Source organism: Heterocephalus glaber, unplaced genomic scaffold (genome assembly GCF_053883595.1).
Source record: "Heterocephalus glaber isolate CG9 unplaced genomic scaffold, H.glaber_assembly_v1.0 deba00001569, whole genome shotgun sequence".
Taxonomy (NCBI): Eukaryota; Metazoa; Chordata; class Mammalia; order Rodentia; family Bathyergidae; genus Heterocephalus; species Heterocephalus glaber.
The window spans coordinates 590,399-609,950 of record NW_028258354.1 but is presented as its reverse complement, the minus strand read 5'-3'; the positions used below and the strand labels follow the sequence as shown (position 1 = coordinate 609,950).

Genomic DNA, 19,552 nt, shown 5'->3' with positions numbered 1-19,552 from the left:
AAGGACAGGGTAAGATCACTGTGGTCTGATACATGACTGACTTTAGGGCCAATCTAAGTAATGGGCATATGAAGAGGACAAGGGCGAGAGTATTCATCCATTAAGGCAATGGGTTTGATCTTACTTGGACTTGTGGTCCTGTAGGCCATCTTTTAATCTCTAACCATGCATTCTGGAAGGTTTGAGGTGTTTGGCTCCAAAAGTGCTTTACCTCCACATATCCATATCACATACCCCTGGCCAAGGCCCCACATAAAACTTTGCCTGGAAGTACCAGAAATCACCCTTTGACATAGATGGTTAAATACTCAGGAAATTAAAGTTTGGTCTATAGTCTATTGATAATTTTTATAGTGGCTTCTACAAGAGAATTTGGGATTATAAAACTGAAAATTTTCCTGAGATAATATTTTAAGGGTCTATTTTTGGAAAGTTTCTTAATATTTTTCAAGAGTTAAAAAGGGACAAGGGAAGATCATACCAGAGCAATTTTATTTACCACAAAAATTTATCTGAGTTACCTGCTAAACAATGGTTTTGATTAGAATTTAGGAATTTGGAAACTATGGAGAAATTTAAATAAAGTCAAACAAAATTTAACTTGAATTTAAATAAATTATAAAATAATTTTAAATGTAAATTAAATTTCATTTTACTAGCTATGTAAATATTCTGAAAATTGTTACTTGCCTATATAATAAAAAATTAGTTACCAAAATTTTCAAAGCCCAATGAACTTTCTCCTTTTCATTCAAGTTCTTCATTAGAAAATCTTAGAGGCTTAGAGTTTTGAATTTCAGTTACGTTCACTGTATTCAGCCAAAGTAGAATTATATTCTTATCAGAAAACATAGACACACAAGAGAGGTGAAAGGAGGAATCTATTTGGAAATATATAATGTTTTCCTCTGCTCAAGCCATCAAAAATAAAAGAACTGACATCTAAGGGGAAAAAACAAACATCAGTGGGAAATATGGAGAAAATTATTTTAGTTATGAATGGTTTGTCAATTCAAAAACCCAAATGGAAGTTGGAGAAACTTTAGTCACCACACTAAATATTATTGCTGATTCCCTGCCAAATGTTTCTCAAACTATGAGCTAACTTCAGTTTTTCTCCTACTGAGACCAAGAATGTGCTGGAAACAAGAGGTCCCTGCCAAACTAGCAGATATAACGAAAGATCAAAAGTAAAGGCATGTTCATTTTCATAGATGGAAACATCCTCAATAAGACATTGGCAAACAGAATACAGAGGATCATCAAGAATCATACACCCTCACCAAGTGGGATTCATTCCAGGGATGCAAGGATGGTTCAACATATGTAAATAAATAAATATATTATACCATATTAACAGAGTCAAGGAGCAAAATGATCATCTCAGTGAATGTAGAAAAAGCATTCAGAGAAATCCAAAACCCATTCATGACAAAAACCCTACAGCAAATTGGAATTGATGGTCTTTTTTTCAACCTGACAAAGGCTTGAAATCTATGAAAATCTATGAAAAACCAACAGCCAACAGCAGACTAAGTGGTCAAAAACTAAAATTTTTCACCCTAAAATCAGAAACAAGACAAAAATGTCCACTATCACCACTCCTATTCAATATAGTTCTAGAAACATTAGACACAGCAATTAGACAAGAGAAAGAAATAAAAGGAATAAAGATAGGAAAGGAAGAAGTTCAACTGCCATTATTTTCCTGATGACATGATGCTCTACATAGAAGACACAAAACTCTGCAAAAAGACATGTAGGCTTAACTGACAGATTCAGCAGAATAGCTGGATACAAGCTCAACACTCAAAAATCAGTAGTCTTCTTGTGCACAAATAACAGGCTCATTGAGAGAGAAATTGGGGAAACAATTCCTTTCACAATACCATCCAGAAAAATGAATTATCTATGAATCAATCTAATGAGGGAAGTAAAAGATCTCTACCTTGAAAACTACAGCACTCTGAAAAATGTAATTCAAGAGTATATAAGAAATTGGAAAGAAGTCCCTTGTTCCTGAGTAGGAAGAACCAATACAGTAAAAATGACCATACTTCCCAAACTGCTACATAGATTCAATGCAATTCCAATTGAAATCCTAACAGTATATTTCATGTAAATATGGAAAAATATCAAAAAATTCATTTGGAATCAAAAGAGGCCTAGAATAGCAGAAGCAATTGTAGGCAACAGAGACATAGCAGGGTGTATCACAATCTCCAGCTTGAAACTATACTACAAAGCACTGTGATAAAAACAGCATGGTACTGGGAAAGTAACAGACCCAAGGATCAGTGGAATAGATTAGAAGATGCAGAAACAAGTCCAGTACACTCAGCCACTCATCTTTGAAAAAGGAGCCAACCACCCTCACTGGAGGAAAGATAGCCTTTTTAATAAATACTGCTTGAAAAACTGATTTCACCCTGCAAAAGATTAAAACTAGACTCATAACTTTCCCCATGCACTAAACTAAAATCAAAGTGGATCAAACATCCAAATGTTAAAAAAAGAAACACCAAACTTGCTGGAAGATTGATTAGGTAGAATTCTTGATGACATTGGAATAGGAAAAGGCTTTATGAAGAAAAACTCAGTAGCGTGGGAACTAGTATGAAGAATCAACAACTGTGATCTCATCTTATTAAAAATCTTCTGCACTACAAGAAAAATCACCAACAGAGATAAAAGACAACCTACAATGTGGGGAAAAAAGTTTACCAGCTGTTCCTTAGACAAAGGACTACTAGCTAGAGTATACAAAGAATTAAAAAAAAAGACACCCCAAATTTAAAGACCCAATCCAAAAATGTGCATCTGAAAGGAAAAGACACATCTCAGACAAAGAAGTAAAAGCAGCAAATAAACATAAAAAATGTTCAGCATCACTGGTCATTTGAGAGATGCAGATGAATACAACATTGAGATTTCACCTCACTCCAGAAAGACCAGCTGCTTTGAAGAAATCAAAAACAGCCTGGGATGTAGCTTAGTGGCACCATGCATGCTGTGCAAGTGGAAGGTCCTGAATTTGATCTCTGGTACCAAAAAGGAAAAGAAGAAAAGAAATCAGACAACAACAAATGCTGGTGGGATCATGGGGGAAAAGGAACCCTTCTCCACTGTTGGTGGGAATCCAGATTGGTGCAACCACTGTGGTTATCTATATGGTGATACCTCCAAAAGTAGGATTAGAGGTCCCATTTGACCCAGGTATTCCCCTGAGGGTTATCTTCCAAAAAGAATTAAAAGAATCATACCACAGCAATATATGCACACCCATGTTTATATTGGCAAAGTTTGTAATAGCTAAAATTTGGAATCAACCCAATTGCCCATCAACTGGAGAATGGATACAGAAGATTTTTTATGGAGTTTTATTCAGCCATAAAGAATGAGAAATTACAGACATTTGTAAGTAAATCTATACACATAGAAGTGATGCTCTTAAGAGAAAAATATAGGACATACATGTGTAAATAACAAATAGTTTCTTTGGTGTGAGAAACTGAAAGTGTAAAAAAGATCAGTATGTATACTAGATAATGTGAAATAGGAAGAAAAAGTCTAAAAGGGAAATGGAAGTGGGAGGGGTGGGGATAAGAATGAAGAAAAAGAAATAAATATGAGAAAAGGAAAAAAAATGAAAACAAAGTCTTTGTAAATAGGGAGGGGTGGAGGGATTGAAGGAGGAATTCTGAAGAGGTTAGGATGAATGCTAAAAATGCCATTGCCATGGTATAGTAACTGTCTCCACAATTTCTGTTAATCAATGACTCTTGGATTCTCTTCTGACCTTGCCAATCACTGCAGTAATTGTGGCCCTCTATCTTTTGTTCTTAAGTGGAGCGACTCTTCATTAAAAACTTCATACCCCATTATCTGCACAAATATTCATGAGCCCAGCTCCATGTCCATCTCTCCTGCTCCTGTCCTCTATGAATGAGAGCCATCACTGAACTTTTGTGATGCTTAGTGCCCCTATCAGAAGCCCTACTACTAAAAACTAACCACATTAATTAAAGTGACCGTATAGCTCAGTGATATCTCTAACTATACATAACCCACGTTCAATGTTATAAAATAAAATGTTAGGCCAGTAAGCTTTCACAATGTTTACTAAATCCTAGTCTTGTTTAATAACTGATTTTTTTAGACATCATCTTATGGTCAACATGTTTACTAAGTGAAAACTTATCAGATGTACAACTCCTTATACTCTATGGACCAAACAATAACTGTGCAGAACACTGGATAATGACATACACTTGCTCAGAGTTTTCAGAGAAGACATGTTTTCAAACTGTGCCTGATACTAATATTTAACACCTTGGATTTAGTGATTATAGTTCTCATACAATTGAAGTGTAAGTACCTTATTGAGATAACATTTTGACAGTTTCACTGAACTTTTCAAATTAGCATAATACATTCAAGAGAAGAGTATAGGGAAAAATGAAAATTAAACATGAAGTGATTGTTATTAAAGGAAAATGAAGCAAGACAAAACAGGAATGTCAATTTTTTCTTTTTTTTCAGTACTGGGGATCAAACCCGGGTCCTTGAACTTATGCAGCAGGCAGTGAAACCACTGAGCTAAATCCCTGGCCTGAAAGTCAAATATTGAGGTGAAAAAAATCAAACAAATTCATACTATTGGTTGGAAGGAAAGAGATCAAGAATGGATTTCACAAAGTTTAAAAACTCAATACAAGACAAATCCTATTCAAAGTAAAAGGTGAGTTAAAACTAATAGCTTCATAAAATTTTTTTGGGGGGGGCTCTTAAACAGTATTCAGTCTTTTGACCAAACAAGGGTATAACAGTTAAATGATTATAACTAAATGATTGTATTTTACAATAGTTTGTGAACACAAAGTAATTTTCTTTGGTAAAATTGACAATTAGCTTCACTCAATATTTTTAACACTGCATATTAAAAAACATTTATATTACAAATTGTTCTGCAATGCAATTCAAGTATATAATAGCTTGAAAAAAAACATTTTGTAAACAAATACCAATGTAAAAAAGACAGTAAAACAACTAGAACAGTAAGGGTTTTACACAGATCAGATTTTACAGTTTTCTTGTTTCATCAACCATGTCAGAAATCTGTTCCCTTCAGCTGCCTCCATGATTCCAGATTTAAATAAATATTTTTTTTTTCTGGGTTTCATTTCACTTTCAATGTTCTCTTCAAAGTCTGCAACACTCGTTTTTCTCATTTTCCCAATCTGAAACATGTTATCATCTCTGCTGCAGCTCTGCTTGGAAGCTAACAGGGCTCTTGATGTTTCACCAGTTTTGCTTCTTTACAAGTTATTTGTAGAGCAACTTGCTTTTACTTTAACTTTTTGTGAAATTCACTGTCAGAATTGCTGCCCTATGGCTTGAGCAAACAAGTTACTTGTTTGAGAGATCCCATGAAAAATAACTCAAAGAGAGATGAAATTTTTTTCTTGATTAACTAAATGGTCTATACATATTTTAATCTTTGGTGATTGAGGAAGACTTCCTGAAGTTCTTTAGGTAGGAAGCTTTAACAAGCTGATTCATCAACATGAAGCTTATAAAATTTGTAAAAAAAGCATTTTATTGGTAGATGGAGACAAGGAATAGTAAATCACATATTGGGTGCTTTAATAAGCACAGTCTAGAAATGGTATGTATCACTTCCACATACATTCTATTAGCCATAACTTAAAATACATAGCCCCATATAACAGTATAAAAAGATAGTAGAAAAATACAGTCAACTGTATTTCCAGAGATAACACCCAAACAACAACTTTGGCTATATTGTAATAGTAAGTATACACAATGAGTTTGGTTTTGATGAAGATAAATAATACAATTTTCAAGTTTCACCATTAGCAAACTTAGAGAAAAAGTGTATTCAGTTGAATGAGGAATAAATTATATGCACAAATGATGTTAAAAGCATTTCACGTTTACTTTGAATTGTATTATTCCCCTTATTACAACTTTGAGAGGAATGCAGCTGTTTTAATTGAGTCATGAAAAGCTTGCTTCACTTGTTTGTTTCTTAGTGTGTAAATAAAAGGATTCAACATTGGTGAAATAGAAGTAATAAGGAGTGAAATTCCCTTATTAATAGTCACTTCATCCTTGGCTGAAGGCTTGACATAAATGAAGATGCAGCTTCCATAAGTAATGGAAACAACAATCATGTGGGAAGAACAGGTGGAAAAGGCCTTTTTCCTTTGGTGGGCAGAGGGGAATCTTAGAATAGTCCTGATGATATAAATGTAGGAAAGCACCACACACAAGAGGGTGATGATGAATGTCAACACAGCACACACTATCACTATCTGTTCTATCAACCACGTGTCTGAGCATGAGATCTTCAGGATAGGAGATACATCACAGCAAAAATGATCAATGATATTTGAGTCACAGAATTCCAGGCCCAAGCCAAGAGAAAGAGGTGGAAGAATAATGATCAGTGCTGCTACCCAACAGAAGAGGATGAAACTCTTGCAGGCTCTGCTGCTCATGATGCTCATGTAATGTAGTGGTTTACAGATAGCCACATAACGATCATAGGACATGGTGGCCAGGAGATAAAATTCAGTTACTGCGAAGAGGTCTGTAAACAACAGTTGACTGGCACATGCAACATAGCTAATGGACTTGTCTCCAGATAATATGCTGTACAAAAATCTTGGAACACAAGCTGTTGTGAATGAAATTTCTAAGAAGGAGAAATTTTGCAGGAAAAGATACATGGGCATTTTAAGGTGAGAATCAATCAGAGTGAGGGTGATGATGGTTAGGTTTCCAGATACACTCAACAGATAAGAAAAAAATAGAAAGATAAAAAGCAGAATTTGTAGGTGAATGTCATCTGTCAGTCCCATCAAGATGAAGGTTGTTATTGTTTGGTTTCTCATCCTTGATTATTTTCTCTTGCCCAATCTGTTTGAAACATCAGGAAAGACTTTATATGCAGAACTCCAGAATTTAGTGATTTTATAACTTCAAGGGAAGTAACCTTCAGCTGATTCCTATACCATTACTTAGTGAAGGAAGCACACAACACATACAGATGTTTGATCACCTCCTCTTTATGTTGTACAAGCTGCTCACATTTGGTTCACATATTTCATACTGCTCCTTCTAATCCATCTACAATCTGTATTTGGTGTCAATTCAACATATCCTACAAACATTCAAAAAATTTCCCTTTAAATAAGTTGCTTTTGGTTCAACAATTTTTCTTTTCCTTAATTTCTTATTCCAAAATAGGGTTTTAGTGAGAATTCCCAAAATAAAGAGTGATTTTTGTTTACAAAATCCTAACATTAAAGTTTATGTGTGTATTAGTTATTGAACAGACAATAAATACATGCTGGTTGCTTATCACATAGAAGATGGAAACAGTTTAGTGCCTAGTTTTTAAGATATTTTATTGGATATATCTCCATAAAGATTTGTATGTGTTACAGATATGACCATTTGTTACAAATGTGTCCAAAGATTTAAATGTGTTCATTCCAAGTATTTCAATTTTTTTCCATAGAAACTTATTTAAGGGTATGTATGTTCTATTTGAAATATCCATCTTTAGCTATATTTTCCTCTTAATGTTAGAAAAATGTCTATGTTATGTATTTTTATGTTTCCTACTTGTAACATCATTCTACAAACAATTTCTTCCCAGGTTACAAGTGGAAGTCTGGAATTGCATCATCTACGTAATTATTTTTAGGTTCTCTTAACAGTGAGAACCATGGGCCCGCAAACTAGATGCTAGAGTTTCATATTCTCTAGATCTTAAGGATTCTCCTTTGTTTCCACTGTTTCTCCATAAGAGCAGATTTTTAATATTTCAATTCTCAAATGAAGTTCTTTTGTTCCTCTTTAAGTACATTTGTCTGTAACACATTTCTATTCTTTGTTTGTACTACACAGTGATAGTTTTGATTCAACGTTTATTGCAAAGAAATAAGGGAATTAGAAATTATGGGGCTAGAGAGCCACATCCTTGCATTCTTGTAATATGGGTAAACCTTGTTTCAGATTGAAACACACTCAATAACTTTATTATAAATGACAATGACATTTAGTAACATCTAATCAGCAAAGTCAAACCATTTTTTAGGCATACTTCTACTCTTTACTTCCACCTAAATTCTGTGTGCTTTATAATTGTCTCCATGTTCCTATTTTCCACTTATATGTCAAGTCATCTGATTTTTGAATTATTTAAACTATTGGCCAAAGTCACTACCAATTTCTTCTTGTTTCACTCATTTATCACAATTTGGTCTTTATTTAGTTCACACTGTCTGTTTCATGAGACTGTGAAGTATTAACTTCATGAAAGGCTGTACGCTTTAATTTACAAGATGTCATATTTTTCTGAATTTCTTCTTACCACTTTTCTCTTTTCCATTCTCTGCATGGCTTCTTGTCCTTTTCTAATATTTACAGCTGGTGCATCTCATGTCTGTCTCTTTTGTTGGTACTTCTCTCTTTTCCTGTACTCTCTATCATGAGGAGATTCTCATAAATAAGGTGATTTGAAATAGGCTGTCTACAAATTTTTATCTCCAGATAAGACTTAAAGGGTCTGAATTCAGGATTTTCTTTTTCCTATCCAAATGTTCTTGAACTGTATGCTTGACTTCATCTTGTGCTTTTTTTTTACATGTAAAATTCACATATAATTTATTTTTTAGCACTGGTGATTCTAATAAATATGAGGGATATTTCATTTAGGTTCTAATTTGCATTTCCCTTATGATAAGAGATGTTGAACATTTTTACATGAACCTTTTATTCATTCATATGTTTTCTTTTGAGAAATATTTATTAAATTCTTTCTCCATTTTAAAATTAGACTGTTTTGTTGGTATTGGGTTGTTATTTCACTTATTAGACCCTTGTTACATGTGGGTTTTATAAGTATTTTCTGTGAATCCATGGTTTGTCTTTTCACTCTGTTAATTACTTCCTTTGATGTGTGCAGAAGATTTCAAGTTTCATGCTATCCCCTTTGTCTATTTTTGCTTTTTGCAAATGATCTTGAAGTTCTATCTAAAAAATATTTGCTTAAGGGGAAGGGGAAAGGAAAGAAGGGAAAGGAAAAATTATAAGAAAAGGAAAAAATGGAAACAAATTCTTTGTAAATAGGGAAGGGTGGAGGGGGTGAAGGGAGCACAGGGAATGGGGAAAGAATAAGAACAATGATACATCATGTACAGGTACAAGTAACCAATGATAAATGTAAACATTATTGTATACCTAAAATGTACCAATAAAAGAATTTAAGCAAAAAAAAAAAATTTGCTGAGACTAATGTTGTATAGCTTTCTTCCTATGTTTTTTATAGTAGGTTTATTGTTTTAGGTCATACATTTAAAATTGTATCCACAAATTTGAAAATAATGAATCATATCAAGTATTGGCAAAGATGTGGAGAAAATGGAACACTTGCACATTGTTGTTGGGAATGTAAACTAGTAATGGTACTTTGAAAAATGGTATAACATTCAACCCAAATTATAAATATGGTTACCATATTATCTAGTAATGTCATATATGGATATATATGTGATTTAAAATTGCTCTGTCAAAAAGGTACCTGCTCTTCTGTGTTCATTTCCCCATTATTCTCAATATCCAAGAATGGAAAGCAACTTAAATGTGTATTAATGGATAAATAAAGAAAATGTGGTATGTTTCCCCAGTGTAATAGTGTACATCCTTAAATAAGAAGGATATTCTTTCATTTGTGGTATTATAGGTGTAAGTAAAGTATTTTATGCTATATGGAATAAGCCAGGGATAGAAAAAAAATGAATACTGATAGTTTCATTTGTATATTTACTTTAGTAAAGCCAATCTTATAAAGTTTGAAACCATAAAAATGATTAGCACAAGCTAGAGAAGAAGAGATATGCAAAAAAGAAGATGCTGACCAAAGGCATAAAGTTTCAGTCACACTGAAGGAATGCTTTATTGATCTATTGCACAGTGTGGTGACAACATTTAACGAAATGCATATTTTGAAATTGCTAAAATAGAATTTGTTAATTAATATTTTAATTGTACATATTTATGGGAAACTGTGATAATTTAATTTATAATATGCTTCTAAAAATGATAAATTGGTGAGGTAATATATCTGATTAGCTTGATTGAATCTGTGTTGTGTACATGTTAAAATATCACACTGCTCTCCACAAATATGTGCTCATTATTAGTCAAGTAAAAATAAGCTAGAAAAAATAATATGTATCATTTGTTATAATAATGTTTAGGTAATATAGATAAATATATCTACATCTGGAACAGTGAACACTCCATATATTTATTGTATGAAGCATTCTTATTTTGCTATTTTCTTTTGAAAGTATTCTAGATATGCATATTTCAATATTTTAAATGTGGCACTCACTATTTTTTTTCCTTGTTCATCCTAAGTCTCATGACAATATATGTGTTTATACAATATTTTCACTTGTTTTGTTTATTCCAATTTTCCAGTTTATACTAAGATCTTGGTATTTTTGTGCCCTCCATATCTTGTTAATTTGTTATTTTCTGTGCTCATTCACTAATTTTACTTTGCATGTTTCTATCTCATGGCTGAAATATTCCTAAAGCATGTTAACATTTTCTTGACCTCTGCTTTCCTCCATCTTCCAAAATCAAGATAGTCTGCATAATTTTTCAATGTGATTAGCCCTCTTCTACATGTTATGAACGATTTTGATCTATTATTAATGAACTTTCTACCTATACTCAACTCAGCATTTCTTTGAAAGCCTTGATTCATCTACTTTCACATGGAAATTAATTCATTTGGTTTTCGGTGAGAACCATGGAGAGGAGAAAGTACACGTTCATGGGTTGTGAGTTTCGACTGCATTAACTATTTGAATTAATGGAATTTGGGGGTCAATAAATAATTTTATTTAGGAAAATGGCTAGGATGTGGCTTTTCATCCTTAGAGAATTTACGAGACAGTTTTAGCAGAGGATAAGAGTTAGAGAATAGTTTAATAAACTTATGGATTTAGAATTATAGAAGAAAAAAATGAGATAGATTTCTTATCCTCAGAGATCTAGGAGAATAATGGTAAGCAATAATTTGTGCTTCTTAAATATAGGCTAAAATAGTTTTAGAAAATCACACAATTTTATTATTCTCAAGTCCACATACAATTAACAAAAAGATGTTCTCATGCCCAGCAGAAAGTACAGAAGGACCTTAGACATCTCACAATTTTTCTGCACTACACAAGAATAATTAAAGTAGCTTGAATTTTACATAGAGAACAAATAAATGTACTTGAAAAGCATATATGGAAGGGGTTAAACAGATGCCATGGTAATGAGGTACCTGAATAGGTGTTTGAGGACAGAGAGATAATAAATGCCCTGGTGAATGCCACTCCCAACGGACACTGACATTTCTCGAACTCTTAACACATCTCGACTCCGTAAATGTACAGGATGAACTTGAGTTGAGGTCAGCAATACAGATCTATGGAGGTTCTTTAAAGTAAGGTATTTGGGCTTGGTCATGAAGGAAGAAACATTAGACTGAACTAAAATATAGAATTTATTTTGTTCAGAATTTGTAAGTCTTTGTAAATGAAACATTAAGTTTAATTATTTCAATGATCATAAAATTGCCCTCATCCTAAAAGTTAAATTCCTCAGTTAAAATATGAAGACCTGTCTGGTATGTTCAACCTCAATTCACACAATTTACATAATTTCGTGTACAGTTGCCTAGTATAAGCTGCTCTGGCTAAGGAGAGAAAGCATGTCATAGGTCTAAAGAGTATAATCTATGAAGTCAGGCTGTGGTTTCATGGTTGTTTTGGTTCAATTTACTAATTTATTAATGGTCCCCACCAAAGCCTATGCTTATAATTAACTGTGGAAATTTCAGGGTACTGGGTCTTCTGTTGTTAATTATTGTACTTTTCCTGTCGCACCTATCCTATTCCTCATTGAATTTTCAATTTAAGTATCTATTCTACCAATGACCTTTCTATGATTCTTTTCTTTTTACACTGACATTTCTAATTTTTCATAATGAATTAGCTTTCCTTCCTACTATACTTATAGTAGCCTATGATTATTGTCATTAAACCTCTTAAAACCAGATTGTCAAATGATGTCATGTTTTATGTTGAGCATTATATTTTAGTAAGGAACTAGCTTACTTCTGGGAGCACAGTAAATATTCCTTAAAAGTTTTGGAAATAATAATAATAATAATAACAATATTTGTCTTGCTTACCAAAATAGTCTTTAGAATGACTTTTATGAAGAATTTTCTATTTTTATAAGACCCTAATAGTTAAAAGGCACTGAAATTTTAGGCTGCCTATAATATTATACAGATCTAACTTATTGTGTCTATTATTTTCCAGTGGACTTACGTCTAGTAAGAAGTATTATTCTCATGCATTTTGCAAGGTCTCTAGAATCAGACTGTGGATTATCTAATTTCTGCCTGTCCTTTTTAGCTTCAGTTTTCTCAATAACAACTAGTTCGTGACTGAGATAATCCATGCAAAATTCCTGGCAGATAGTAGGTTAAAGCCAACACCCCAACATTTTACTTGATTTCCTTCTTCCTTCTGCTTTTCATTTTGCTCCACAATTTGATGTCACATTTATGCTAATGAATGAGATCACTAATCAGTGAACACTGTGCCTACTGAGTTTTCTTTTCTGCGTCATTTACAAAGTTTGTGAATTTTGGTGTTTCTTATAACCTGTTCAACATTATGCTAGGGAAATATTAAGGGAAAAATTCAAGGACTCTGCAATTTTGAAATTGCTGCAAGAGGTTTTAAATATTTATTTCTCAACCTCATTATTTTTAAATATCATTCAATCATTTTTTTCTCTCTTTTTTTGTGGTGCTGCACTGAGTATTGAATCCATGGCCTGTGCATGCTAGGCACCACTAAGTTCTATCACTGAGTTACAGCCACAGACCAATCTTTTAAAACCAATACAATTATAATTATTGTTATAAGGCTACATATGATCAATCCTCACCTACATGTTATGGAAAAGTGCTTGATGTATTATTAATGAATATTCTTTTGTTATTGAGTATTTCAAATGTTGTTTACAAGAAAATTCATTTGGCTTTAAGTAAGAACTATGGAAAGTAAATGAGAGAGCACTATTACAGAAGCATGCTTCCTTTTGGGGAGGGCTTGTAAATGAAGAGATTTTTTTTTTTGTCCTTCCATTCTAAGGTGGAAAATGATTTCCCATGAAAAATGATTTCCCATGAAAAATTCAGTGTACTACATACTTATTTCTTGTAAACTCTACCCACAAGAAACTCAGAGCTGTGTTTTTGGAGGAATGGTGAATTGAAGCTTGTAGTCTATAAGACAGTAACAAGTGACAGCGTTAGGTAGCTACAGATAGAAAAGCACCTAGGATATATAGTCATCTCTAGAGAAAAGGAGCACTAACTCAGGCTCAGGGGAAGAAGTTATTAGCTAGTAATCAGTTACCTTTTTAGATAGAAACACATAGGAATTGACCCATCCAAACGAAAATGAGAAAAGCCTAACATTCTCAGAATTTCACTGTGACATCCTAACTTAACAGCGGTGTCCAAGATTCCAAAACTGTCTTCCCTCTCAGTACATATTTTCATTGATACTTGAATTTTAAATGAATGTTCTGATGGACCAGTTTAATTTAGGTGCATACTCAATTCATTGTTTTTCAAGGAAAATTTGTATTTATGGTGGATTTGGTGATCACTAGTGAAAATGTTGCTGATAATTTGGCACTTTAATGAAGGGTATTAGATTTTACATCTGGATATAAGTACATACAGTACAAGTCGATAAAAGTGACATTATGGGGCAGGTCATTTCTATTTGCATCTAAAATTATCCTGTTTTTGTGGGTTTGCATGAGTCTATTGAAAACACATTTCTTGATAATCTCCAATGTGACTGCTGCTGGCATAGATCCTAAGGGTAACAGGAGTGAATGACAACTGATCTGTGTCTTCCCTGAGGATGCACACAGAAAATTATTTCCAATGAATTCAATCCCTTCACATGTAATTTTTGTGGAACAAAATAACATAAATGACTACATTCTTTTGTAGCAATGTTCACATGAACTTACTGCCTTCTTGGAGAGACAAAAAGATAAGCATAACAAGTATACAGATAAAAAAATAGATTGTTAAATGAAAATGGAAGCTAAAATTACCATGTAAGACTATACTTACGCTTATGGAAGGCTATCATGGTTGTAGTTGATGGTGCAATCCTGATATTTTCAAAGATGAAACTGACAGAGCAAGTGGGGTCAAATACATTCACAAATGCCTCTCTCACGAAAAGTACACAGACACAGATGACATTTTTGCAATAGATGATGCACTCTGAGTTGTCAGTGGACTCACATTAAACATCTTACTCCACTTTAAACCTAGGAAACAATATCCTGTATCTAAAAAAATTAAAGCGATCCAAAATGATTCTGAGAAGATTTTGGAAGAGATGGTTTATGATATATCTTAGCAAACAGACTTTTACACTGTGAAAAAAGGAGATGGCTGTATTTTTATCTTAGTCTCTTATGGATATGCAGAGGATAAGGGTCCTTTGTGGCCAAAGTTCAAACATCACTAATGAATTTAATATTCACAGAATTGTGGTAGAATACCTAACAGAGGCAGCAATGGGAGCGGTGTCCTTAGAGACAAATAATGAAACAATTTTATTAAACAAATTCCAAGTACAAAATAATTATTGCCCAAGGAAAATACAATCCTGATTATATATCAGTGTTAACAAAATTCTGACAGTAGTCAACAAAGTGTTAATAAAATATAGAAAAGGTGCTTTATATATGTTTTGAGTGCAAAAATACATAAATATACTTAAGAGTACTCAATTATAAGTCAAAACATGTATATACTTTTACATGTTAAACATATAGATTTGCACCTCATTTTTTCTGAATTGCACACTTTTATGGGAAAATATTATTTAGTAATGCTTCATAAATTTAAACCCTCTAACAATTACTTTATATGAAGTCTGTTTCAATAGCATAAATTATAATCTATCAGAAATGAAATCTGTGAACAAAGGATTCTCTTTGAAATGCCTTGTTACATTTTGCTTCAGGTGTGATGTAACAGTATTCACAAAAGTGCATGGGTCTTTAACTTGTCATTATTGGGATTGTGGGTATTAAGGAATCTCACCTTGATTCACTGCTTAACTTCTAAGTCAAGTAGAGGAGAAAGTAGACAAGAAAATTGGAGATTAAAATATTAATTTTATTAAAGAGGCAATTTAAAACATTGCTATAAATATCCAAAGAATAAAGACCTAAATCACCCATATTCTTGATAAAAATTTATCTGTTAAGCATGTCACTTTTCAGCCCAAAGTAAAATATTGGAGAAGAAAGGAAAGGATATTTGCACAAGTTTATTAAGAAAAATATAGAAGTAAAGCAGAATGGTTACATCCTATCTTTGCAATGCCATCATTGAAAATTGTTCCTCCAAAACTTCCTTAACCCTCTAGGAGAATGAATGTGCATTTAATTTTGGGGTTTCCTAGATTCTAGGTCAGTGATGGCAAACCTTTTAGAGATGAGTACCCAAACAGAAACCCAAAACCCACTTAATTATAGCAAAGTGCCAACACTATAATTAATCCTGAATACTGAGGTTTTAGTTTAGAAAAAAGAACTCAGAAATTACATCTTTTGTCTTAAAAGAAAGACAGTTAACATGTGTGCCATAGGTTTGCCACCAGGGGTCTAGATACTGTGAAACTGCATAATAATTTATAGATTTCTGTTCAGTAGAAGAGATAATACCAAAGATTGCTGTTTGTGGCACTATAAGATATTAGTCAGATAAGAACCTATCCAAAAAATTTATTTAAGCAGCCTTATGATTATGTAACCCTTATTGTTTACATTCTTCCAACTCACTAGTTTCACTGTTAAATTAGTTAAATATTCTATTTGAGTTATTCAATAATTGTATAAATTATGTTTTCAAACTTCATCAAAATTATATTTTAATAGAATTCACCACATGGAAAGAAATGTCAAGAGCAGGGAATATGCACATTTATTAACATTTACCAGAATATTTTAACCAAATTGGCTTAACATTAGTTCTATGAGTCTTTCATATAAGACCTGTTTCCACCTTCTCAGTTTTATTTTCCCAGTGCCAGTTATTTTGAATATACGTGGGGGAGATTTTAGAATATATTTCAAATTAGTGTACTAAATAAATTAACTATGCTGCTCTAAAATTATATTTGAAAACGGACTTCCTAATATTTTTCCAATATCAATTAGTTGATATACCATCTAATGGACAATTTGAAATCAATGATATTTTTTAATGATGAAATTCCATAATTTAGAGATATATCAAATTTGCATAGCTGGAAAGAAACCTTTCTATTACATAGATACAGACTTCTTAGAAATAAGTTCTAGGAATCAAATTGTGAAATAAAATATTCTTGCTCTTGTGCATTTGGAGTATAAAAAAAGAGTACAAATTCTTCCTTCAGCAAATTCGTTCAGTCCATGGCTGTCTGGCTCCAAAGCAAAAGCTGCATGGTGAAAGAGCGAGGTGGAGGAAATCTTTTCACCTCATGGCAACCAGGATGCAGAGAGGGAGAAAGAAGGGAGAAGTAGAGAAAAGAATATACCCTTCCAGGTCATGATGTCAATGGCCTGCCTCCCACCACCAATCCCACAACCTATAAGCACAATCAGCCATGAACTCATCACTGGGTTAGTCTATTGATGAGTATAGTGTCCCAATGATCTAATCACTTGCCCAAAACCCCTCTAAGTACATGAGAATTTCAGAGGAAGTTTTATATCTAAGCCCTAATAATTTTGCATAGGTTAGATTATTTTACCCTTTGACAATATTCACCAGTGAGGTACCATGAGTTTGGAATCTTGTTTTGGGAAAATTTTTAGATATGAACTAAATTTCTCTAGCAGAAACATGGTTATCTACTGCTTTATGTGTCAGATTTGTAATTTACATCTTTCAATTAAATTCCTTTTCTTGTAAGCTAGAAAATATGTTGGTTTAAGATCATTCTTATGTTCCTTTATCATTCTGTTAATATATGTATTGGTATCCTGTCTCATATTCTTGATATTGCTATATCCATCTGAGTTCAAATAGGAAACTGAAAACAGAGTGATTTAAACAGGGAGCATTTAATAAAAATGATCATTATTCAATGTGAAATTAGCAACCATAAGATCCAAGAGAATTCTAGGATTTCTAAGACTCTAGGAGAATCACAAATATACTGTAACTAGATTTGAGAGGGGCTGACTCTCCAAGGCTAGAGTCCAAATCTCATTGCAGAAATTAGATGAAAGAGAATAATTGCAGAAAACATAAAAGCATCATTTAGTCCTGCCAAGACTTTTCCTTCAATCTCCATGATTTTATCTTTCATTTGATCTGGCTATCTTCAATACACTGTGAGAGCTCAGAGTCAGCTAATGATTCTCCCATGCTTTAAATCCTGCACCATCTACACTTGTATTCCTCCCTACATTAGACCACCTTAGGATCATTGTCATGGATGGTAGAGAACTTCACTGGTTTTCAGAAACGTTAATTAGTCCACCATTATGGGCAAAGCAGAAGTAGCTAAGCTACTGGTTAGACACAGCCAGTGGGTGAGCCCAGCAGAGTGCAAAGGAAGGAGAGGTACAATTGTGGGTATGAGGTTTCCACCAAATCAGAAGACATGTAAAAGAGATTACCAGCCAGGCTAGACATGTCCAAAGCAGTGTGTAAGTAGAAAGTGACTGAAGCAGTCTTCACATCCATTCTTCTGGGACTGTGAAGCAACTGGAACTAGGAAGAGAAACCCCTTCCTCCTAAGATATCCCTCCTGGGCCCTCTACTAACTAAGTGTAATGTCTCATTCTCAGAAAACAAAGAAATGTTTAACAAAATCTATCTATTAAAGCACATGAGAGACAATAGTTTGCTAATTGGCATAATTTCTATCTTTTGATTTAACTATTTCTTTTTTTTTATTCTCAAGTTCTTTTATTGGTACATTTTAGGTATACAATACATTTCCATTTATCATTGGGTGCTTGTACCTGTACATGATGTATCTTGGTTCTTACTTTTTCCTCATTACCTGTGCGCCCTTCACCCCCTCCACCCTTCCCTATTTATATAGACTCCATTTCCATTTTTTTTCTTTTCTCATAATTTTTCCTTTCCCTTCTTTCTTTTCCCCTTCCCTTCCCACACCCCTACCCCTTTGGACCTTTCTTCCTATTTCAGATTATTAGTTATTCATTTTAATCATTTTAACCCTTCTTGATATAAGCAAAAGTTTGTCAACTATATTAATCTTTTAAAATTCACCTTTCAGATACACTGGCTTTTTCACTTCTGCTGAATTTATTTCCACTTTCATCTTTGATATTCCTATCATTCTTCTTCATTATTAATCAATTCAACATATTTTCTCTTTTCTTATAATTTCTTCATTGTCCCATACTGAAGTGTCACTGAAGTTTATTATTACTTCACATCTTAATATTTGGGGAGTTTTCAAATATCATTTTATTATTGATCTTGATATAATTCTTGTTGACAGCAAATAGTCTAAATTAATGTAGTACTTTTAAAATTATTTTTTGCCAGCTTGTGGTTTATGAGGTGCGATCAACATTATAGCAAATGTTTACATTCAAAAAAATATTATAGGAAAAGATGCATTGCCATTAATCCTCCTCAAAATACTGCCTCTGTATGAACACATTTATGTGATCCTGCTTGCCATTCTCTAAAGTAGTTCTGGAAGTCCTTTTTGTGTATCTTCAGTTTCACTAAAGTGCATGGCTGCCTCAAGGTCCTGAATTGATTAAAAACATTTACCTCTCATAATAGTTTTGAACTTAGGGAAGAGCCAGAAGTCACATGATGCCAGATCCAGTGAAAAGGGAGGATAAGGTACACCTTAGTATTCTTATGAGCCGTTGGATGGCACTTGGTAGCAGTATTCACTGTTTTTATTTTTTTTGTAATCACACCTTGTAAGGACATGAAAGAGGATGCCCAGAACTGCTTCAGAAAGTGGCAAGAACAGTTGGATAAGTGTGTTCAAAGTGAGGGGGTATATTTTGAGGGGAAATAATGGAACTTAGTCCTTTACTATAATACATAGTCTTAAATTTAAATATTCACTGTATATTTTGATCACACATTATAGCTTGATGAATCCTTCCTATGCCTTCAAAAAGAATGTTCACTCTTTAGATGTTTAGGGTATTGTTTTTAAGTGTCATTTAGGCCAATTTAATAAATTATGCAGCTCAGTCCTCCTATATCCTCAATCTTTATCTTTCTGTGTATCCTAAAACTAATGAAATCTTCCAGTGGAATGGAGTACTTATCTATTTCTTCTTTCTATCCAGTCAGTCTTTCCTTCATGCAGTTTGAAGCTCTGCAATTTGATGC

At 33.2% G+C, this 19,552-nt stretch overlaps 1 protein-coding gene across 1 annotated transcript; it reads right to left on the bottom strand.

The window, feature by feature from the left end:
- Nucleotides 1-5,984: 5,984 nt before the first annotated feature.
- LOC101697766 (olfactory receptor 6C2-like) lies at nt 5,985-6,920 on the bottom strand. The gene has a single exon (XM_004875463.1). It carries the CDS (start codon nt 6,918-6,920, stop codon nt 5,985-5,987), a length of 936 nt encoding a protein of 311 aa, XP_004875520.1.
- Between the last annotated feature and the right edge of the window lie 12,632 nt (nt 6,921-19,552).